The sequence below is a fragment of the Amblyomma mixtum genome, chromosome 9 (assembly GCF_055824585.1).
Source record: "Amblyomma mixtum isolate Tamu chromosome 9, ASM5582458v1, whole genome shotgun sequence".
In the NCBI taxonomy this organism is placed as follows: Eukaryota; Metazoa; Arthropoda; class Arachnida; order Ixodida; family Ixodidae; genus Amblyomma; species Amblyomma mixtum.
In genome coordinates this window covers 21,205,139-21,229,071 of record NC_143020.1, presented here as the reverse complement: position 1 = coordinate 21,229,071, position 23,933 = coordinate 21,205,139, and the positions used below count along the sequence as shown (strand labels likewise).

General features: G+C 50.6%; 1 protein-coding gene across 5 annotated transcripts in view; it reads right to left on the bottom strand.

Annotated features, from left to right (window-relative positions):
* The window catches only part of LOC149328466 (uncharacterized), a 125,832-nt gene that overhangs the window by 74,848 nt on the left and 27,051 nt on the right, over positions 1-23,933 (bottom strand). The window contains exon 2 of one of the 5 annotated variants that reach the window (XM_089562109.1): positions 20,085-20,421. The exons of the other annotated variants lie outside the window; for them this stretch is intronic. Within the exon in view, the coding sequence (XP_089418235.1) occupies positions 20,399-20,421 (23 nt within the window). The 3' untranslated portion in view covers positions 20,085-20,398. Of the gene's footprint in view, positions 1-20,084; positions 20,422-23,933 lie in introns of those variants that run through there. 5 annotated transcript variants of the gene reach the window in all.

Below are 23,933 nucleotides of genomic sequence, written 5' to 3'. Positions count from 1 at the left end.
TGGAGAAGGTTGCGCCTAGGCGGACTCTGAACGTGCGATTGGTCAGGAAGTCGCTCAAACAGCTCAGCATCCTGCCGCGGATACCTAGGTCCGCTAGGTCACGGAGGATACCGAACCTCCACGTGGTATCGTAAGCCTTCTCCAGGTCGAAGAAGACCCCGATACAGTGCTGGTTGTGGATGAACGCTTCCCGGACTGTGTTCTCGAAGCGGACAAGGTGATCGGTTGTGGAACATGTCTTTTTAAACCCGCATTGATGTATATCTAAAAGTTGCCGAGACTGAAGTATGAAGGTTAGTCTGATGTTTAAAATGCTTTCGAATGATTTTGCTATGCAGCTAGTGAGTGCTATTGGCCTGTAACTGGTGGGACTAGTTCGTGGTTTGCCAGGTTTTAGGAAGGGTACTATGATGGCTTCTTTCCATGCATGGGGGATTTCTCCACTCATCCATATTTTATTGAAAAATTTTAGGAGAGCCTCTATGGCAGTCTCAGAGAGGTGAGCAAGCATGGCATAATGTATATTGTCTGGGCCTGGTGCTGTGTTTTTACCGGATGTTAGTACTGTGTTTAGTTCCTGCATTGTAATAAGCTGATTGTAGTCTTCATGTATGCATGCTCTGAAGGGAAGTTTTTGTTTTTCTACTATTGTTTTGTGCTTTTGAAATGTGTGTGTGTAGTTGGATGCGCTTGAAACTGTGGAAAAATGCTCACCCACTATGTTGGCCTGATCTTCTAATGTTGTTTGAGTACCGGGTGTTGTTAGCATTGGAAATGTAAAAGGAGTAAAATTTCCAGTGAATTTCCGTACCTGCTCCCACATTTTCTTTGATGATATTGAGCTGTTTATGGAGGATATGTACTGTTGCCATGATGCCCTTTCTGCGTTGCGTCTAATGTATCGTGCTTTGGCTCTAGCCCTTTTGAAGGTGAGCAAGTTCCCTGCAGTGGGATATCTGCGAAGGTTGCCCCAAGCCTTGTTTTTCTGCTTTTTAGCTAATGTGCATTCATTTGACCACCAGAATGTGTTTTTCGTGCAATTTGAGATGTTTGTGGGATTGCTTCTATTGCTGCAGATGTTAAGCATGTCAAAAATTTTTCATTTATTTCTTCTATCGTAAGGGTTTCGGCATATTCTTTTTCTAGTGTGGCCTTCGTTCTGAAAAGTGCCCAATCGGCGAGGTGATGGTTGGTTGGTTTATGGGGTTTAACGTCCCAAAGCGACTAAGGCTATGAGACGCCGTAGTGGAGGGCTCCGTAAATTTCGACCACCTGGGGTTCTTTAACGTGCACTGACATCGCACAGTACACGGGCCTCTAGAAATTCTCCTCCAAAGAAATTCAGCCGCGGCGGCCGGGATCGAACCCGCATCTTTCGGGTCAGCAGCCAAGCACCATAACCACTGAGCCACCGCGGCGGCAATCGGCGAGGTGAATTTTCCATCGCCGTGGCTTCGTAGGGAGGATGGATGTCGCTGATGTTAGCTTTAAAACCGTAGGTAAGTGATCACTTCCCCGAGGGTCGTCTAAAACATCCCAAATAAAATCATTAAAAACCGATGGTGATGCAAACGTTAAATCTAGGCAGGTCATTTTTCCAGAGCTGGGGCGGCAGTACGTTGCTTTCCCCGTATTCATTAAACATATTGTCACGACTTGACGTACAGGCCGGCGGCGAGAACGGGTGAAGACAGGGAGCACAGAAAAACAGGGAGGTCCACCAGCAGCAACGTCATCGTCGGCGCGCGGCAAAACACTCCTCGTCTTTATCTTCCACTCGCGACACTACCTCCCCCTATAAAGAAGCATCGTCCCGATGCTAACACGAAAACAAAGGCACAGGGCGGAAAGCCGCACACGCGCACAAAACCTCCTGCTGGCCAGTGTAGAAGGAGGTGGGAAAATCAGTTCGGGGCAGACGATCATCGCGCGTAATACGGCTTAAGCCGCGCTACGTGCACAATGTCAGGGCGGGGTGAACGACGTGATGACGGTCGTGTTCCTTCCGGCAGCACCTCGTAGTTAAGTTCACCGATGCGGCGAAGAACTGTATACGGGCCAAAGTACCGCTTTATGAGTTTGTCGGAGATACCTCGACGGCGTACTGGCGTCCACACCCAGACCTTGTCTCCAGGGTAAAAATGTACGTCGCGTCGACGGAGATCGTACCGACGAGCGTCGGCATGCTGTTGGTGTTGGATGCGGAGTCTAGCGAGTTGCCGAGCTTCTTCCGCGCGCTCGCATACTATTCGGGCACCATCGTCTACGTCGACAGGCGGCTCGTGCGGTAGCATAGCGTCAAGCATCGTGGTGACCTGTCTGCCGTGGACCAGCTGGAAAGGGGACATACCGGTCGTCTCCTGGACAGCGGTATTATAAGCGAATGTAATGTAGGGCAGTACCGAGTCCCAACTGCGATGGGCGACATCCACGTACATGGCGATCATGTCGGCCATGGTCTTGTTCAGCCGCTCCGTCAGCCCATTCGTTTGCGGATGGTACGCAGTAGTTCGGCGGTGGCTGGTGCAGCTGAGACGGAGGATCTCCTGTGTGAGCTTGGCCAGAAACCCGGCACCCCGGTCAGTGATCAAAACGGCACGGGCACCGTGACGGAGCACAATGCACTCGATAAAAAATTTGGCTGCCTCAACAGCTGTCGCAGACGGAAGTGCTCGGGACTCCGCATATCGCGTTAGGTAGTCCGTCGCTATAATAATGTACCTGTTGCCCAACTGCGACGTCGGAAATGGACCAAGAAAATCCATTCCGACGGTGTGGAACGGAACAAGCGGTGGTTCGAGTGGTTGGAGAAGACCAGCTGGTCGTATGGGTGGTGTTTTGCGCTTTGGACACTCTCGACAAGTTCTGACGTAGTGACGCACGTACTTAGGAAGTGCCGGGACGACACTTCCTACGTACGAGGAGTACGAGGACTTCCGACGTACGAGGAGTGTTTACCCCGCACCTCCACCAAATGTCACGGCTTGACGTACAGGCCGGCGGCGAGAACGGGTGAAGACAGGGAGCACAGAAAAACAGGGAGGTCCACCAGCAGCAACGTCGTGGTCGGCGCGCGGCAAAACACTCCTCGTCTTTATCTTCCACTCGCGACAATATGTTATTCGAAAGAATAAAATCCTCGATGAGCTGACCCATGGAATCAGTATGCTCACTTCCCCAGAATGAGGACTGTGCGTTAAAATCCCCTATTATCACATATGGCTCTAGCAACTGTTCCAGAAGTTCTTCTAGGTCATGCATGGCTATTGTGTTGTGTGGTGGTATGTACACAGAGCATATTGTTATTGTTTTATGGCTAATGATGTTTACTGCGACCGCTTCTAAGTTCGTCTTTAATGATACCTCTCTTGCAGGGACATCGCTTTGCGTAATGATAGCGACGCCTCCTGAGAGTCGGCTAGCTTGTACTCGGTCTTTCCGGAAAATATTATATTTTTTTAAGATGTTTGTGTGCTGTGGCCCAAGGTTCGTTTCTTGCAGGCACACAGCTGTAGGTGCCATTGTTTTGAGCATATCGGTTATGTCTGTGTAGTTTCTGTGTAGACCTCTACAGTTCCATTGTATTAGATACGCCATTGTGATAAGTTGGGGATTGGGGAAAGTTACTTATTCTCAGGAGCAGTGATTCGTGGTTTCCCTTTTTTCTCTAGGGAGTCTCGCCGCCGCTGCAGCGGTGGCGAACCAGGAGTTGTATCCATCGCCACTTTCGTGGCGCCGGATTTCCGCGGATGCGTGTGTTTTAGATGTCAGCGGACTTTCGCTGACATCCATCTCCCCCACGGTGGACGTGGAAGATGCTTCTTGTTTGCGATGGCCCGTGGCCTTCGCATTTGTCTTTTTTGTTGGCACCACTGAACCAGGCTCTGCTCCAGGGGCAGAGTCTCTTGGGCCAGCAGTTGCCTTCTTAGAGGGGTGGGGCGACAGGTCCAGTTCAGCAGAGCTGTTCTGGGTGTCTGTCGCCGAGGATGCCGCTGCTGAAAGTGGGGCCTGAGGGCCTCCGGAGAGGATCGCGTGGTCTTCTCGCGAAAGTTTCAGCCCTGTGAACTGTGTCACCGACTTCTGTGGTGGGGACTTTGGTGTCGACACCAGGTTCACCGGATAGACCTGTGTGCCGACAGAAACTGAAGGCGGCGGCGGTCCCCGCGTCACCGCTTCAGAGTATGTCCCTTTCTGTTGGAAAGAGACGCGTTTTTTTTGCCTCAAGGTAGGACAGGTTTTCTGTAGTCTTCAAAGTTATAATTTGTTTTTCTGTTTTCCAGACTGGGCACGACCTGGAGTACGCGCCATGTGCGCCATTGCAGTTGATGCATTTTGGTGTGCGTTCGCATCTTTCTTCTGTATGTGCATCTTCTGCGCATGTGACACAAATTGGTTTACCGCGACAAGCCAACATGCTATGTCCAAAGCGCTGGGACTTGAAACATCGTCTCGGGTTCGGTATGTATGGGCGGACTTTACAATGGAGGTATGCGGCGTGGATTGAGTCAGGCAGAGTTGTGGTATTGAAGGTTAAGACAATGTGTTTTGTCTTGATTTCAACATTGTTTCTCCTTATTGTTATTCGTCTGGCTGCTATAGCTCCCTGTTCAGATAGTTCTTCCATTTCCGCATCGGTACTCTGTAGGAGTTCATATTGAGATATGACGCCCTTTGAGTCGTTCAGGGTGCGGTGCGGGGTTACCTGTATGCTCATTTCTCCAAGATTCTGTAGTGACGTCAGTTTGGTGCTCTGTTCTTTTGTGTTTATTTCTACAAGGAGATCTCCGGTTCGTTGCTTTTTTGCTTTGTAGTCTTTGCCTACACAACTTTTCAGGGTGTTGGCGATGACAAATGCAGATAGGTTGGCTACTGGTACATTAGTGTTTGAGTGAAGCATAAAAAACTTCGCAAACGTTTCTGGCTTTTGTGGACTCAGTTTCTTCACATCGGTGCGACCCCTTTTCGGGGGCCGATCAGATTTTTTTGCAGATTTTTCCATACGGCATGTATAAAATAAGGGTTCCTGATACTTTGTCGCCTCTGATTCACCCTTATACACAGAGGAAGGTCCCGGGACTCCCCGCCTGGTAGACAGACGAGGAGCCCATCGGCCGAGGATTGACCACTTCCTCGACCGCCACCGTTCAAGGTTTCTTCCCTCCACCTTTCAACCTATCGCCACGGTACGGATGACAGCTTCGGTATGGGGGCTAAGGGTCCGTGGTGGCGCCAAGCACCAACACCTCGTTACACAAGGTGCCCCTGCGGGTGTACACAAAGAGTTGTGTAGCTCAATGGGACGGATCTCCACGAAATAAAGAAAAAAAAATACCCTCCGTGATATACGCGTCGTAAGGCCGCCTGGCACGCCGAGGACCTGAGTTAGAACCACAATGCCGGCGAATTTTCTTTTCCGAGTGACATCACGTGAGAGGTACAACATCCTGTGAACACATTTTGCGGACAACTTCCGCTGACGGGTTTTCCTTCGCATGAGGCATACAATCCTTTCGCAGTAATAACAAAAAAAGACGTCATATCATGTATATTAAAGGTACTGTACATCATAAGTTCTCAGCAATAGCCAAGAAGTTTCCGACAGGACATCAAGAATTTGTAACCGAGCATGTAAGGTCGCAAAGCGTTTCACTGATCCCTATGCCTTGTGAAGCGTAATAGCCACCCGCTGCCAGGCTTCGCGCGGAACGGTGTTCTTTGCGATAGAGTTGACTCAAGCTGTGCTCTCTGTTAAGTGGTATTTTGTGCTTCTAGTATGATTAAATATGTAGGTTGGAGATTAAACGTGATGACCATATTGCCACGTTTCCACAAGCAGCCACTAGGCGGCTGCTCTTCGCAAGTCGCGTGCACCGCCGAGTGAAAAAGAAGATCGGTTCCGGCCTTCTCTGGGTGCTCTTGGCTTGTTCTCCGGTGCCGTCCACGTCACCCCCCATTAAAGCCTTTCGGTTACGAGCCCCAACGGCTACGTAACACTGGTGGAGGTGCATTCAAGATCCCATGTCCCGGACCTCTTCTCGCAGCGGTTCAGCGAGTCCCGACCGACTCCCGCTGGTGTCTACGCCCGTTCATCGCAGCATCCGCCGCGTTCACGGCCTCTCCCCAGAGTTCGGTCTCCTTCCCGACCGCCGCCCCGTTCAGCTTCATCCCATGGCGCAGGCGAGTTCCCCTCATCTAACCCTCCAGCAGCCCCGTGTACCGACGAGTTTCCATGGCGCTCCTGCTGAAGACGTCGACGACTAGCTTGAACAGTTTGAACGTGTGGCCAACTTTAATCAGTGGAGTTCTGCCATGAAGCTGCGCAACGTATACTTCGCGCTGGAAGACGGCGCCAAAACCTGGTACCAGAACCGGGAGACCGGTCTTCAAAGCTGGGATGCCTTCCGCCAGCAGCTGCGCGATACGTTTTCCAGCCCCGACCGCCGCGACCGAGCGCGCCGCCTCCTGGAAGCCCGTATACAGAAGCCCAACGAGAGCGTCGCCATGTTTGCCGAGGACGTGACCCGTCTTTGTCGGCGGGCTGATCCCGACATGACGGAGGCCGCGGAGTTGCGCCACCTGATGCAGGGGGGTAAAAGAACATCTTTTCGCTGGTTTGGTGCGGAATCCCCCCCAGACCGTTGCCGACTTCATCAGTGAAGCAACCCTCATCGAGCGAGCCCTGCAGCAACGTTCTCGACGAAACGAGTCTGCGTGCGTTCAACCCTTCAGCTCAGTGGCCGCTTCGTGCAGCGCCAGTGAACATTCCTCTTTGCGAGAGTTGATCCGAGACGTCGTTCGCGAGGAGCTCCGGAAACTCCACATCATCTCGCCTGATCCCACAGCCCCTGCCCTCACTGAAGTCGTGCGCGAGGAGATCCGGCAAGCGTTTGCACCACCTCAGTTGCTGCCCGAGCCACGCCCTCTGAGTTATGCAGCAGCTCTCCGTCAGTCCGCGGTGCCTCCCGCACAGCCTACCCCGTTCGACTCGCAGCCGCCATCCGTTCTGCCGCCACCCTCCTACCAGCGGCCACCGCAGCAGGGACTCGCCATGCAACCACCGGTCCGGAAGGCCGACATCTGGCGCACTCCCCGTCAGCGGCCGCTGTGCTTCCACTGCGGGGAAGCCGGCCACGTGTATCGGCGCTGCCCCTACCGTGAACTCGGGCTTCAGGGATTTTCACGTCACGCCCCGCGCCCACGGTTCGGTGAGCGATTTCGGGAAATCGAGGAATACCTTGCTGCCCAACAGACTTCACCGAACGGCCGCCAACGGTCACCTTCTCCCGTCCACTACTCGTCACCTAGCCGTCGTACTTTCAGCGATACGATGAGGGGGCGGTCGCCAAGCCCACGCCGGGGAAACTGAAGGCGGCGACCTCAGTTGGGCAGGTTGCTGAAAAACGAAACCGACGTCCCGAAGACCCCCCCGTGACGACGCAGCGAGATTCCGTGACTCCGAGCTTCCCTCATACCGATGACACAGCTAGCGCCGACCTTCCCGTGCTTGTTGACGGGCACCCAGTGACTGCTTTAGTAGATACAGGAGCAGACTTCTCAATAATCAAGAATTTCGCGGATCGGCTCGCCAAAGTTAGGACTGAATGGCCTGGACCCCAAATTCGTACTGCTGGTGGCCACCTTATGACACCTTTAGGGCGTTGCACTGCAAGAGTCACCATTGCCGACTCCGTGTTTGTTGCGGTTTTCGTTATTCTGCCCAACTGTTGCAAGGACCTCATCCTCGGTCTTGACTTTTTACGACAGCATGGTGCCGTCATTAACGTTCCTCGCCGTTTGGTCACGTTTTCACCGCCTGCACCGACTTCCGCAGACGCCGAACGACGCCACGCACCTTTGCGCATCCTTGACGCGGATGTAACCGTGCCGCCACGCTCATGTACTCTCGTTACCGTCAGGTGCGATGACCAGTCCAGTGCTGCAGGGGTGGCCGAACAGAACACTGAACTGCTGCTCCATCACGGCGTCTGTGTTGCCCGCGGTATCGTCCATCCGACCAACGGCCTCGCGGATGTACTCCTTACCAACTTCGGCAATGAGCGACAACGCATCCCTAAAGGGACCACGGTCGCCTACTTGGAAGATATCGCCGAAACTTCTGATTGCATCGCACTCCAGACCGGGACATCTGCCAGCCGAACGGCCCAATTCGCCCTCGATATGAACCCCGCTCTATCACCTACCGACAAGGATCAACTTGTCGGGCTGCTCTGTCAGTTTCAAGACTGTTTCTCGTCTGCCTCCGCGGTCAAGCAGACGCCCCTCACCAAGCACCGCATAATAACCGACGAACGTATCCGACCCGTCCGACAGAACCCCTACCGAGTGTCACCGCGGGAACGCGAAGTCGTCGCTCAGCAGGTAGACGAAATGCTGAATGACGGTGTCATACAGCCATCGAGGAGTCCCTGGGCTTCACCTGTCGTCTTGGTTAAGAGGAAAGACGGCAGTCTGAGATTCTGTGTTGACTACCGCAAACTCAACCAGGTCACAAAAAAAGACGTCTACCCGCTACCACGCATTGATGACTCCTTGGACCGGCTGCGCCATGCGCGCTACTTCTCCTCGCTCGATCTCAAAAGCGGTTATTGGCAGATCGAAGTAGACGAACGGGACCGTGAGAAGACTGCGTTTGTCACGCCGGATGTACTTTACGAGTTCAAGGTCCTACCGTTTGGATTGTGCTCCGCTCCAGCGACATTCCAGCGAATGATGGACGCCGTCTTATCCGGCCTTAAATGGCAAACTTGTTTAGTATATCTGGACGACGTTATTGTGTTTTCCCCAACGTTCGAGGAACACCTCCAACGCCTTTCCACCGTGCTACAGGCTATAAGATATGCCGGCATCACGTTAAAACCTGAAAAGTGCCACTTCGGTTACGAAGAGCTCCTGTTCCTGGGCCACGTCGTCAGCCGTCGAGGTGTTCAGCCCGATCCCGCCAAAACTGCAGCCGTCGCTAACTTCCCTACTCCGTCCGACAAGAAGACAGTCCGGCGTTTTTTGGGACTCTGCACCTATTACCGCCGATTCATTGCAAACTTTTCACGAATTGGTGCCCCGTTGACGCGTCTCACCCGATATGATGTCACCTTCGCCTGGACAGACGAGCAGCAAAAGGCATTCAATAAATTACGGCACCGCTTGCAAACAACGCCTGTGCTTGCCCACTTCGATGCCCATGCCGAGACCCTGGTTCACACGGATGCAAACAACGTAGGCCTCGGCGCTGTGCTCGTACAGTGGCAGGATGGCGCTGAGCGAGTCATCGCGTACGCTAGCCGGACTTTGTCTCGTCCTGAAACCAATTATTCCACCACCGAGAAAGAGTGCCTCGCTGTTGTCTGGGCAGTGATGAAATTTCGCCCGTATCTTTATGGGCGCCGCTTCCAGGTCGTGAGCGACCATCATTCTCTTTGCTGGTTGACGAACTTGCGCGATCCCTCCGGACGCCTTGCACGTTGGAGTTGCACGTTGAAGTCCGGACGCCAGCACAACGACGCCGACTGCTTGTCCCGTTCGCCTATCCAGTCGGCCAACGAAGACGAAGAGCCCGACTTCCCTCTTATCGCAACTGTCGACGCAGTCACTGTTTCGCAGCGCCAACGTGAGGACCCGGGACTCGCTCACTCATCGACTTCCTGAAAGCGCGTACTACGGAAGTACCCCGACCCTTCGCCAGAACGCACTCCTCGTTTTGTCTCCTAAACGACGTGCTCTACAAGATCAACTTTTCTCCCACGGGAAGGGATTATCTCCTCGTCGTGCCAGACACTCTCCGTGACGAAGTCTTGCAGGCATGTCATGATGAGCCCACCGCCGGTCATCTCGGCTATGCTCGAACTTTGGCTCGCATTCAAAAGAGTGTTTACTGACCCAAACTTGCGGCGGCAGTGCGCCACTATGTACGAACGTGCCACGATTGCCAGCGACGGAAAATACCGTCTGGAAGGCCAGCTGGTTTACTGCAGCCTGTCCAAGTGCCCAGACTTCCATTCGAGCAGGTTGGCATCGACTTGTTGAGCCCTTTTCCAACTTCCTCCTCGGGCAACCGGTGGATAATAGTCGCTACCGATTACCTCACGCGCTATGCTGAAACAAAGGCCCTCGAACGAGGCACGGCAGCCGAAGCAGCGAAATTTTTCGTCGAGCGCATCGTCCTCAGGCACGGCGCCCGGTCAGTTGTCATAACGGACCGAGGCACAGCTTTCACGGCCAAGCTACAGGAATCCGTCATGCAGCTGAGTGGCACTACCCACCGTAAATCCACCGCCTACCATCCAGAGACGAATGGCCTGACCGAACGTCTCAACAAAACTCTCGCCGACATGCTGTCTATGTACGTGGACGTTGAACATCGGTCTTGGGATGACATCCTACCGTACGTCACATTCGCGTACAATACGGCACAACAAGAGACCACGCGCATGACGCCCTTCTGTCTGTTGTATGGCCGCGAGGTGTCCACCATGCTAGAGGCCATGTTGCCCCTTAACGGTCATGACCCCGAAGCTGGTACCGAGGAATTTACTCAGCGCGCCGAAGAAGCACGGCAGCTTGCGCGACTGCGCATCCGGAACCAGCAAGGCCGAGACGCTCGGCGTTACAATCACCGCCACCGAGTAGTGACCTTCGAACCGGACGACATGGTGTGGGTGTGGACTCCGATTCGACGCCGAGGCCTTTCCGAGAAACTGCTAAAGCAGTACTTCGGTCCCTACAGAGTGGTCCGTCAGCTCAGTGACGTCAAATACGAACTTCTTCCAGACGGCTCTTCTACTTCTCATCGCCGCCAGCAGAAGCCCGAAGTCGTCCACGTCGTGCGAATGAAGCCGTACTTTTCGCGCGAGCACCGCTAGCAGCCTACCGCCACGCCATAACCGCCTGCTTCTTGTGACCGTTCATTTTTTCACCATCCTTGCTTACGAACTGCTTATTTTCTGCCATGTTCTTGTGAACTGCTTTTCTTACCTTCTTTTCTTGCGCATGCATGGGGTCGATGTTTTTTTTTAGGGAGGGGGTAATGCCACGTTTCCACAAGCAGCCACTAGGCGGCTGCTCTTCGCAAGTCGCGTGCACCGCCGAGTGAAAAAGAAGATCGGTTCCGGCCTTCTCTGGGTGCTCTTCGCTTGTTCTCCGGTGCCGTCCACGTCACCCCCCATTAAAGCCTTTCGGTTACGAGCCCCAACGGCTACGTAACAATATTCTATAGCACGGAAACTGTGAGGAGTCCATCTAGTTCTAGTCAAAACGTGTACGTAATAAAGTGTACATTCTATCATTCCTCTTTTTGCCTTTTTTACCTCTAAAAATGTTTTCCGAAACTTACTTCCCGTTCAGTAAATCAACCCATTATTATATTGTTACTGATGGACCGTGAACGAAGAAGTGGCGGTGCGCTGAACGACGACGACGTTGACAGTTGGTAGCTGGGCCCTCGGTGTCTGAGCTGAGTGCTGGCCATCTCAGAGCAGCCGCCAACACAGACTTACCGCCGTAACATCACCGTAACATCTTTTGGTGGAGGTCGCGGGTTCGAGCCGACATGCCGACGACCCGACGAGCCGACGAGACGACGGGCCGAACGGGCGAGATGACTACCGATCCGGCCCCTCCGTCTGCGCCTGCCACGCCAACTGTCGTCGTAGCCCACCCTCGCGACCCGGGCACATTCTGCGGTACAGATGGCGTGGATGTCGAGGACTGGCTCTCGCTCTATGAGCGTGTTAGCCAGCACAACAGGTGGGACGCCACGCTGATGCTGGCCAATGTGATATTTTATCTTGCCGGCACCGCACGCGTGTGGTTCGAAACCCACGAAGAAGAGATTGCCACGTGGGATGCCTGCAAGCAGAAGCTCCGCGACCTGTTTGGGAAACCAGTTGGCCGTCAGCTTGCTGCCAAAAAAAAACTTTCAGCTCGCGCCCAAACGGCCACCGAATCATATATTACATACATTCAAGACGTCTTGGAACTGTGCCGAAAGGTCGATCCCAACATGACCGAGGACGATAAGGTAGGCCACATTCTTAAAGGCATTGCCGACGATGCCTTCCACCTTCTTCTATGCCGGGACTGCTCTACGGTTGTCTCCGTTCTGCAGGTGTGTCGACGCTTCGAGCAGGCCAAGCACCGGCGCATTGCACACCGCTTTGATCGCCTGCCTAACACCGCTGCCAGTTCCACGTGCGAGGATCTGCCGACACTGAGGCAGCACTGAGGTTATATTTGGAAAAAAGGTGCGCTCACAAATCGAGTAAATATTGTCACGTATCTTTGTAGTGTCCGTTCATTCGAGCTCAAGGCAGCCGAAACGGGGCGTTATCATTTTTCTTCGTGATGCGAGTAGCGACCGGCTAATCTCGATCGATCACAGCCATGAAGAACTGCATCTACTTTTTCCCAGATTACTGTAGTTGTTTTTGACCGGTTAGTTTGTAGTTTCCTTGCCGGCTTCAAATTGAGCGATCCAGTGAGCGGCAAGCAATCGTAGTTCGACGACTGAGGAGCACGTTTGTTGCTTACGCCGCTGCCGTGCTGCTTAGTTCTTTTGCGGGTGCAAGTCAGCCCAAATAAAGAGCTTCGTTTGCAAGTCTTGTTGCTGCTTTCCTTACCGCTGGACTGCCGTCACTACAGCGTGATATCTGAAATGATAACGCCCCGTTCCTGCCTCCTTGAGCGCGAACGAATGGACACTACAATGATACGTGGCAATATGGTAACTTAAATATGCTGATTAACAAACAAAACAGCGGTTCATTTTTAAAAATATACCAGTAAATATAGAGTTAATAGTGCTGCTCACATGTTTAAGATCCAAGAAGAGATTTTCACAGAACATCTTTTATCAGACCCATTTTGTGAATTTTACTTTTTCAGGATAAATTTAAAATAAGTAATGCGATGGTTGCAAAAACAACAAAGGGCGGAAACCATGATAACAAGAAAAAAACAACTTGATAATCAAGCACAGAGGTAATGATTGTCGAGCTCGCGGCGTATTCTTGATGTGAAAAGAAATTGGGTTCATCCACGTACCGAATTTTATAAGGTTTGAAAAGATTCATAAGTCCTGATTACTTATCTGAACTAGTGAATTCCCTCAGCTAGAAAAAAATATTTCCGCATCTTACTCTTTACACGCTTGGCAAATGACAGCCATTACATTAATGTCAACAGAGTCTTTCTATCTTCGCTCGACTATCTCCTTTGCGCTTTCAAGCTGAATGGCTGAAATATGAGGTCCGTGAATATCTGTTTCAATGGCTGAACGCAAATTGTTTTGGTAATGTTCAAAAAATTTGTATTATCAACATCAGCACCGGCGCCAGAGTGACTAGTCATACAATTTGCTCCGTGCAGGTCCGATGACTGCAGTCAATAAACTAATAGCTGGGCATGCTTGTCTCTGTGCGACAACAGTTCCTTGACAGTCTGACGCCTTGGAATTCAAGAGTGATAAAATATTTGAAAGCAATAGCAAAATGCTTGTGCTGCATGGCGCTGTAAGCATGGAGAAGTACAATAGAACTGTTTTTTTGCTATAATTCGAAATTGCTTAATTCGCCATTCTCATATACCTGAGTGATGTTCTGGTCGTTTTAGAGGGCAGTCTATTCAATACACTCCTCTCAATTTGAATACCGATAAAGCCAGCAGAGTTTTGACATACCGCCATTTTGAATCAGCGGCAGAGAGCTGCCTATTTGCAATACATACTATGAAGGATGCGCACGTAGTAAAGAGCGCAGGAATAAAAGCTGCAGTGTTCAAGGAGCGCGTATTTAGTAAACTGCGTCACAATGATTGCCTAATGTGCACTTTCGGTCACTTTTGCATATAATCAACCCATTTTAATGCAGTCCACGGTAGTCATTCTAATAACGTGGCGTCTGTCACTAAACGCTGCCCTTCCTAGGCGTGTGAGGTAAAAACTGTGAAAAACGCCTTCTTTACCGCTTTCAAATTTGCTCTCTGTTATTGACCATAAAAAATGGCAATGCTATTGCGAGACCACACCATCTAATTAGGGGCTAATGGCGAAAGCATACTCAGGCGATATATTCATTCCTAGCGTTGTGTCAGGGTGCCTCGACGAAGCGTAACTATGCCGCCGAGAAAAAAAAACACCGCTATTAAGAAAACCAGTGTTTGAAACATTGGTTTATGGTTTATGAGTATTAACGTCACAAAGCAACTCAGGTTGTAAGGGACGCCGTAGTGAAGGGTTCCGGATATTTCGACCATATGTGAAGGGTTAGGGTTTTCGTCTTTAATATTTGATATCTGACACCGAAATTTTATTCAGAAATAATTGTTTCTTCGCCTGAGTCGAGAGAAAAACCTTTGAAAGGTACGACTCCGAAACTCTAAAACTGCTGAGAAAATTTGAAATGGGGCAGACTGAAAGTTGTTAATGCATCAGAAAAAATAGAAACAATTGCTGAAATTTCCACAAAGGTTTCAATTTTCAAGCAGGCGGTTGTTGGCGTTGTCAGTTTAAAACAAGGAACAGTGATAACATCATGTGCACTCGTTATTAAGAAACTCGGTCTTGACTGAGAACGTTAGCTTTCCTAAGACGTATGTCAAAACTAGCTTCCTATTCAATAACAATGACAGTAGGCCACACGTGAAATTCCCAGGCGATGGTATGAGAGAACAGCATGTTTGGAATTCGTTGTCGTGGTTGGCATATTTAGGCGTTAGATCCTGAACTGACACACATATTTGCAGATAGTGGGGCTTTGGTTCCCAACCAACCGAAGTCAGCTTGGCTAGTACTGCCTGCTCAACCTTGTCACTGTATGAAGGCCATCGTTTCAAAAGCATTTGTTTCATTGGATGCACAGAGGCTCTCTTTTAAATCCGTAACAAGCAAACCGAACTGTGACGCCATGCATGTACGGCAAGAAAGTGTATTGGGGATCCTTCACCATTTAAGCGGTAGTTCGCATTGCGGGTACCAGGACAACGGCCAATGAAGGCTCGGTCCTCTAATTCAACGCATGGCTTCACAAGAACCGCGAAATTAATGCTTTAAAACTATACTTCCGTTACGTTTCAGTCTGCAGACCTGATAATTTAGTAATGATTTTGTTTACTGTACGGTAAGACTGCCCTCCTTTGAAATATGCTAGCGCCAAAAGAGACGGACTCAAGGCGAGAGAACGACGACACGACACAGAAGAGCGCTCTTCTGTGTCGCGTCGTTCTTCTCCCGCCTAGTGCTCGTCTTTCTTGGCGCTAACCTATTTCAAACAAAGTTTAACCGACTAGCCTAGCACCAAGTTTTACTGACCTTCTGACTGCAAGAATTGCTCTACAGGTAAGTTTTGTGGCAAATGCAGCTCATAAGCAGCTGCTGCTTAATTAAAAATAAATTCACCAAAATGGATACAGTATAACATTGAAACCCATTGGATATTCGATAATTCATAGAAAAAAAAAGCCCGAAATATCTTCCCTGCAAAAAACAGTCCCCACAAATAAAAAGTACGAATCTCATTCTGTAGTCTGAACACGGAACAATTGTTCCGTGTTCCGATTCAGAAAAGGAAAGCGAAAACACAAATCTAGGTATGACTAGTGGGATAACTTTGGTTAACTTCCATCATAAAATTCAGAGAACCGCACCGAATCGCAATGTGAACACCAAATGCCAGAGTGATTTGCAATGAATACAATTTGTAATTAATTAAGACAGAACTTGCCTCGTGCGCTCTCACTGGAAGAATTTTCTTCCCCATGGCCACCCGAAGCGGAATGCGCAGGAGGCTGTGGATGAGCTGCAAGCTCAACCTCGTAGTATCCTTCCGGTGACGATGGACTGGAACAACTGGGTGTGGCTTGTGGGGCCGGGAGGGCGTTGTCGTGCTGCACGTTTTGAGACTGCTTGACTGTTTCCATCACCAGAGATCCAAGACAGGCATCCACTTGCGAATGTATGCTGCTACCCATTGAGTGAACAGCCACCCGTGGACGGCTGGTACAAAGTACCACGTAGACCACATTCTCTTCCGCGGGCAGGTGATCCACTTGTTCCGCCATCAAGCAGGAGTATACGCCAGTCCCACGCACGCTGGCAGCACCGGCCACGCGGCCGTGGCCGAAGTGGGATGCAATGGCTTTGAGCAGATCCATCAGCAGCCCCTTACACTCATCTAGCGTCAGCACATATTCCAGGTTGTAATATTGCCATTTCGGGATGTACTGCCTGGGAAACAGGAAACAACGGATCGAGGCTATGCGGAACAACGCTTCCACCTTCTTCTTGGCACCTCTCACAGCTTTGCAGATTGCTCTTCGACCATCTTCTATCGTCAGACCTCTTAAACGCGGCAGCCATGAAAGGTTACAGTCATCGAGGAATCCTATGTCGTCTGGCCTCACCTCGTCAAGTAGACTTTGCAGTCTTGACAGTTCTACAAAAGCCATCCCGGCTGACCAGCTATCGCAGAAAGGTTGATCACCTGGCCCCCAAATTTAGATGCGCTTTTGCAGTGGTGTAGAGCAGCAACTAATCGACTTTTGCACTCGTTGCAGTTCTCCTGACGGGGCGGGAGTGTTAGAACGTTGCAGATTGCGCTGCTACTGCTTCGGTCGCTTCCAAGTGGTCTGGTGGTTTCAAACCCAGCATGCATCCAATATCGATGGCGATTGTTGTACTTCAGTTACATGTACAAAATCTGTCATATCAAAAATCTGGTAAGATTTTGAATATTTGACGCTTCCTTGGAAAATAGAATAACAGCCTTTATCTTTTCACATCATGTGGCTTGATAGAACAGGTAGGCGTTGTCGTACTCTGTCAAAATGCGAGCGTTTTTGCAGCCTTGAAGCTTTGCAGTCGAAGCCAGAAAAGAGATATCGCCGAAGTTATCGAATCAAATCATAAGCTTGCACAGACAATAGTCATGCGTCATGATGCGTTTTTAGCATGCAGGGTGTGTATTAGCGGACACGGACAGCGGTTTACTGTACACCACATTCTCACGCGCTGTGTCGTGGGTGGGGACAGGCGGAGCCACTGCGCGTGTGCGGCTGGCATTCGTTTCACCGACATATGTCTCAGGTAATACGACTTCGCTATGCTGAAGATTTTAATTATGTCGTTCGACATCGAACGATATCACTTGTTTAAGTCATTCCGATGTGCAACACACAGTGGACATCTGAGGAAATGAAAAACTGTTTGCGACCTTGGCCGAAAACAAAAGTAGTTTCAAATCCCGTTTGTTTCTCATTGCTCCTGCCCTTCTCACTTGTTCACATTGATCAGGACAGGATTGATGGTAAATTTATATTTGAAGAGTATGACGTCATAATCATGCTTAGAAGCTTGCAATGAGCTCTTCAGTCTTGTTTAATTTTGCTTGGATGGTTTTGTGAACAGGGACCAGAACATAAGGCACATCGCCAGATTCCTTTCTTTGGATAATATTGGGAAGTTATCCCAGTAAATCTGGTTGCCAATAACACGCGCGTGCCCCTCGAGATCGTTACTGGCATTCTTCATCATCACATCGCTGTGATGATCCTTTATGCCCGCCGAGAACCTTCCCGTCTGTCAGCGACTTCTTCATGGTTTTTGTTCAGGCAAGGAATCTTGTAGATAATTCCTGGTAAGTTTTCAACTCGTAGACAGTCTTTGACATACATCACCTGGTTCCGCAGCCTGTTCGGTGGCTCGTGGACAAGGCGCAAGTCTTGTCATGAACACTCTCTAGAAAGCAGTTCGCTAGTGCCAAGCACGTGCGGCATGCCTGCTCGTGCACGAAAAGTCCTAATATCAGTGTTCGCGGGATGCGTAACAAGCTCTTATATCTTTATTGTGAAGTGCCTCGGATAACATTTTGTTGGTCTTATTGCGTCTTAGAGACGTACCTGGCTCGTTTACTGACAGACGCGATAAAGGACCCTATTGTTACCTGCCTTCGTGGAATCATGCTCACATAATAGAAAAAAGACAGCTGAAGAGTAAACAGATATTTGTTGAAAACGTATTCTATGCTATGTCGGTATATGAGTATGGGAAGACGGAGCGTAAAAGTTCCAGAATTAAGCTAAAGCTCTATCTACTTTTTCTTCAAAGTAGCATAGCCGCAACTAGTCTGCACCACTTTTTTTATTTGGCTAGAAAGTTTTCGAACCAGTCCGGAGACCTATTGTTTCTCTTTCTTCAGGCGAAGGAAGCCCAGAACAGGTGCAAAATTAAGAACAGTAAAGGTATTGAGTTCATGCTTCGCAATATTATTACCCTCTTTCTTCTTCGCGGCTAGTATTGTCGTTAGATAGCGCCAGCTCTGCATGACTTGACAATCGAGCATCATAATCTCGTCCAGACCCGGCTATGTACGCGCTATTACGATCGACGTCAACAAGTCTCGCCGGGTGGCCGCCAGCACGCCTGCTTCTACTGTGTATGGCTGCGAGCAACTTGAGTGTGATTGCTTTCGGGCCTGCCGCCATGGACCGCACGCACGCAGAGGACCCAGGTGCCAGCTGACTTCAATTACGGAGTTGTGAAGGTATAGGATGCGCAATCAAAGGACGAGTCACGAAGAAAGACACAGGGACACACACAAGCGCACTAACAACTGTTTATTTCTTCCTTGGAACGCTTACTATACACCTGGCCACGCATGCTCAAAAGCAATCTTTAACCACAATAGTCAAGCCAAGGTCTGTTAGCGCAGACGCGAACGCAAAAAGTTGATTTCGGCAACGTACAGAGCCACGGACGTGTCACTGATACAATCTACAGCGTTTTCCTTTATGTGGAAAGCTTCCAAAGCCAGCCGCGCTTGTTCATTTTTACTTTTTCCCGGTATCCGGTTTCAAGCGAGCAGCAGCAGCAGCAGCAGCAGCGAGTTAGTAACGACTCCGAACCGACCCATCTTCGCCAACAACTGGTGGCAGCGTCAACAACTGGTTGGCAGCGGTGTGATGAACCGGGTGACATGGTGCTGCATCTGCGGGTGAGTGTTTGGTTTTTGCTTTGGATCCTCCAGGCTTCTAATTCTGGGTTAATAATTTGAACTGCTGGTTGATCGGGTGTCTGTATGTCTGTAGCACGGGGATAGTTGCTCAGAATCACCATGAGCGAGCAAAGCCAATATGTAAAAGCAGCGACCGTGGACCTGACGAGGTTGTCGAGGACAGAACTGTTGTTCTTGTGCGATGAGTTAAGTGTGGATGTGGAGGAAAGAGCGAGATATTCGGATATTATCCAGGCAATCAAAAGTTTTGAAACGGAAGAAGAAGATGATTTTGAAATTGCTTGGGATAATACGCACAGGTGGGCAAAAGAACAGGAGCGTAAAAGAGCTGAAGAAACGGAAAGAGAGGAACGAGAGGCACAGCACCAGGAGTGTATGGAGAAGCTAGCAGCGTTGCTAAAAGAGCTTAAAGTCGAGGCTGAGAAAAGGCGGCTCGCAAGGCTCAGTGTTCTTAATGGGAGCGAGGTAGCAATGAGCGACGCTATCTCCTTCCAGACAGGGCCCTTAACGTTCCAGTCCATCGCCGGGCTGGAGAGACATGACGCCATAATACAGGATTGCGAAATGGCGCAAGACCAGCATGGATGGTACACGACAGAGCGCGGCCAAAATAGAGAGGCTACAGAGACCGTCTCCGAGTTAGCTAAGTGTAACTCCGGGAGAGCTCGTTCAGAAAACGTGTGGAGAGGGCACGGATGGCGTTGGACAAAGCCGAGCCAAGAGAGACTTCCCAAGCTAGCTAAACAGACCGTCGCCCAGTCAGGTAATCGCAAACCTGCGAATAAGGGCCGAGAAACGGAGTCTAACCGGCACCCGCGGTTTAGAATAGAGAGAACTCCGAAGAGAGGCTGTGCAGTGAGAGTAGAAACCGTGGCCGATAAGCGTGAGGACGCTAGAAAAGGGCCTGTACAGGCGATTAACCGGCACGGGTGTGAAAGGGATAATTTCCCCAAAGGTAGAGGTTTCAAAATGGAAACAAAGGGGAGCCCTTTAGGAATTGTGAATCGTGGCAACTCCGATTTGAGGCGTCACTGCGGTGCCAGTGACCAAGCCAGGGTTGTGGCTACCTCAGCGAAGCTGGCGTATCAAGAGTGCGAAGCTGCTGTTCAGTTAAAACGCAGTATTGAACGCCAGGCTGAGACAGAGGAAGAGAGCCCGATTCGAAATGAGCAGTGCATTTCAGAGGAAAGCACTGAGAGCGATAAGCCAGCTGCGGAGGACTACCTTCAGGGGAGCGAACTGCTCATTTCCGGGGCAGCTGAAGGTCCGTCTGTCAGCTCTGTGGAGATGACCATCTGTTGCGAAGGCAAAGAGGTCAATTTTGTGACTAATGAAGGATCACGCGATGCATGTCAAGGGCTGGAGGAAACAGTCTTGGCTCAGGCGGTGCACGCGGAAAGTTCTAAGAGAAAAAAGAAAAGGGCAAGGACAAAAAAGAAACGGTTGAAATGTCAGGCCCTAAGTTCAGGCACGGGGACAGGTGATAATGGAAATGCGGCAGAAGGGAAAGAAAAGCCTTCCCGCATTAGAGCTCGTAAGTTTGGGGCTAAAGTTACTGGTCAGTCGACACGCGGGGATTGTTGTAAACCTGACCGCAGAAACAGAAAAGGAAGACCGCATCTTCCAAGCAGAGAAAAAGGGGGGTTTTTCAAAGGGCATCGGCCTGCGTGAAAACCCAGACAAACCGTGCCTGACAAGAAGGCGGCAAGGGAAAAGGCAAAGCGGCCCGAGAGACCGGAAGGCGCTAGGTTGCGCGACCGTCAGCGCATGCGAGCACAGGGATCGAGAAACAGAGACCCCGCACGCAGGCATGTTCACCGCGCGCAATTGAAAAGAAGGATGCGTCCTTCACTTTCGGCACTGGATTCCCGGAAGCGCGCAGTGCGAAAGGGTAGCCGAGCTTCGCGCTGGGGGCGACAACAAAGAACAGATTCTCGCGCTGGTCGGTGTGCGTCGCCAAGAGCCGGTTCTCGACTTTGCATGGCCTACCAAGGCTTTCTGAGCGTGTCGAGGGGGAGCAGAGACGACAGAAGGAGTCGTAGATGGTTTTTTACAGGGGCCTTTTGTAACGAAATGACAGCAGTGTCATCAGTCAAAGCGCGACCCCAGAGGGCGCGTCTGAAGGGCTAATCACTTCGACACGGCGGAGGTGAGTCAGCTTTCACCCCCGCGTAGCCATTGGAAGTAGCGTTTTTTTTTTACTTTTTTTTCTGTGTGTGCGAAATCAAAAGGGGAAGGGCTACTTTGTTTTGAGCTAAAGATTTAGAGTGATCGGACGTTACTGTGTTTTCTCTTAAAATTGAGAAAGATTAAAGTCTGATAGAAATGACAGTTCATTTTGCCATGCTACCGAGAAATAAGGGCACTTAAAGAGTGTAGCGAAGATTCCTCACTAGACCATGTGCTGTTTGCATAGTTGGAAGCGTTCAGAGCATTGATGTTTTGCTGTGTTTGAAGGTTGGCACAGGTTTTTGTGTTGTTTCGATAGTAGACTCAGACGTGTCAGACTTGGTTGAGATACCAAGATGGTTTTGCTATATTAACGGAAGTGTAGCTAATGCCTTGCGAATGCAAAGAAAGTGCGCATAGTTGTGCATATCTGCGTACTCTTGTTTACTGGCGTGTGGTTAGTCAGTCGATTGTGGTATTCGGAGATTAACCAATTGAAGTAGCTGCAGAATTTTGTAGAGAACAGCTGTGGCAGCTTTGGGTATAGGTTATGGTGCCTGACACAATGAGTTTAAGAGAAGTTCTGCGTCAGTACTGGAATGAGTACGGATTCTGATGAGCAGTCGCATTGTTGTGAGTTTAACTGGAGCAGTTGATTCTCAGTCTCGAGCGGTCAAGGTTCTTTGAGAAGAGCCAGTGGATTAAACTGAGCGTGGCCCAAATTTTAAGCAGACATTCGGTATTCGGGTGGTATTGGGGATCAGAGCTTTATTGATAAGGAATGGAGTTTCTATTCAAAATTTTTAGGCTTTGACACACCACCGCTTATCGTACAACGTGGCAGTCTGTCTTTGGCGACCTCAGATCTGACGCGGACGCTCGCTTTGACCCTAAATTCGGGCAAAATTGAGGGGTCAGTATTCTGGAGCAGGATTTTGTTTGGAACTAAAAGGAAGCCTGGTGGGTCTTGAGTGAATTCCAAGCGCTTGCGCGTGGAGCGGTGCTTTGTTGTTTGGAACGTCCCATCTGTGCTTTCCTTTGTTGGTGGTTTGGTGTTTTGGGTTTGCCTTGGGAGTTGATGTTGCAAGCCAAGATATCAACGTGGACGCGAGCCCATCTCTTCCTGCCCAGCGGTGGGGAACGCTGGCCATTCGAGATTTTCCGGGCCGCGGAGGAGCTATTAAGATCGACGTCAACAAGTCTCGCCGGGTGGCCGCCAGCACGCCTGCTTCTACTGTGTATGGCTGCGAGCAACTTGAGTGTGATTGCTTTCGGGCCTGCCGCCATGGACCGCACGCACGCAGAGGACCCAGGTGCCAGCTGACTTCAATTACGGAGTTTGCCCGGTTGGAGTACAGGACCAAAACCATACCGCCTTTCCGAAGTCTCTTCAAGTGTCGCCGCCGCCGCCGCCGCGGGGAGACCGACGTTATCTTCCCCAATTGATGTGAGCGTGCCGGGGGAACAAAGGGCTTCGTTTGCTGTGGCTCTTAGGCGTGCCAAGCACCGCGACGAGCTGGCGGGCATCGTTCGACAAGGGACAAGGCCTTTTCTGGCCTTTTCATGACCTCGCTTTCCGGCCTCGAGCGGCGGGTGTCTTTGATTATCAGCAGATGTCGGTGACCCGCAGAAACCTTCGGCTGGCCGGAGGCCGTCACCTACCGCAGTCAAAGCTACCTCGACGACAACCTTCTTTCGCTCAGACTCCACATGTGACGGGGGCGTGGCCCTAAGTGCAGTGGTGTGTTTGTGCGCACAAGTTTGTGTTGTTTGTGATCTGGGCCCCTCCCACCCCGGCGTGGGCGTCCTCAACCTAGGGAATTTAGGGAAGGAGAACAGTATAAAAGTCGACAACGAGTGCGGCAGGACAACCTCTCTTAGCCTGCCATAGCCTCTTTTAGCCTCCCATACAGCTTTCACTAGAACTCACTAGAGCCTCCCAAAGCCTCCCATAGAGCCTCATTTGGAACCTCACTTCTAACCATGATGTAAAAAGATGTAAATAAACCCTCTTGTAATCTTCCTCCCATCACTTAACTCTTTCACTTGGCGGCACTCCTGTCCTGGTGGTGGTGGGAACGGTTGTCGAAGCTTGACCACGGTTCCGTCAAGCGAGCAGCAGCAGCAGCAGTGAGTTAGCAACGACTCCGAACCGACCCATCTTCGCCAACAACTGGTGGCAGCGTCAACAGCGCCCAAGCCTGGTTCTGTCCCGCGGCTTCAACATCTAGTCTGACTCATGTCACATACATTAAAACCTAGGGCTGGCCAAGACGTAATTTTCGGGTCGAATCTGACCTGAGGGTGGACGAGTCCGGGTTTTCGGTTAGAACTCAGCTTCCTCAAAAATAGTGTGCGTAGCCACAAAAACGAAGATCCTTCAATGCTTGCTCCGAAAAATTGGTCTTCTTTTTCGTTTCGTTCGAAAACGGCTGAATTTGGAGGGTATGTCATCAATCTCATGGAACGTTTTGCCACTACTGGCTGTCGGTGTCTTTATTTCAGGGGCGCTACAGATACTAAGCATTATCTTGATGTGGCAAAAGACTAGCGCTCGTCAATGCTCAGCACTGACGTAAGCCATCATCATCACAAGTGTGTCTACGCCCATTGCAAGACAAATGCCTTTCGCACATTTCTCCAATTAACGCTCTTCTCCACCAGCTGCCGCCATTCTATCCCCGCAAACTTCTTAATAATCCCACGGAGGCAGTGAGCATACCGAAGACTTGCAGATAAAAGGAG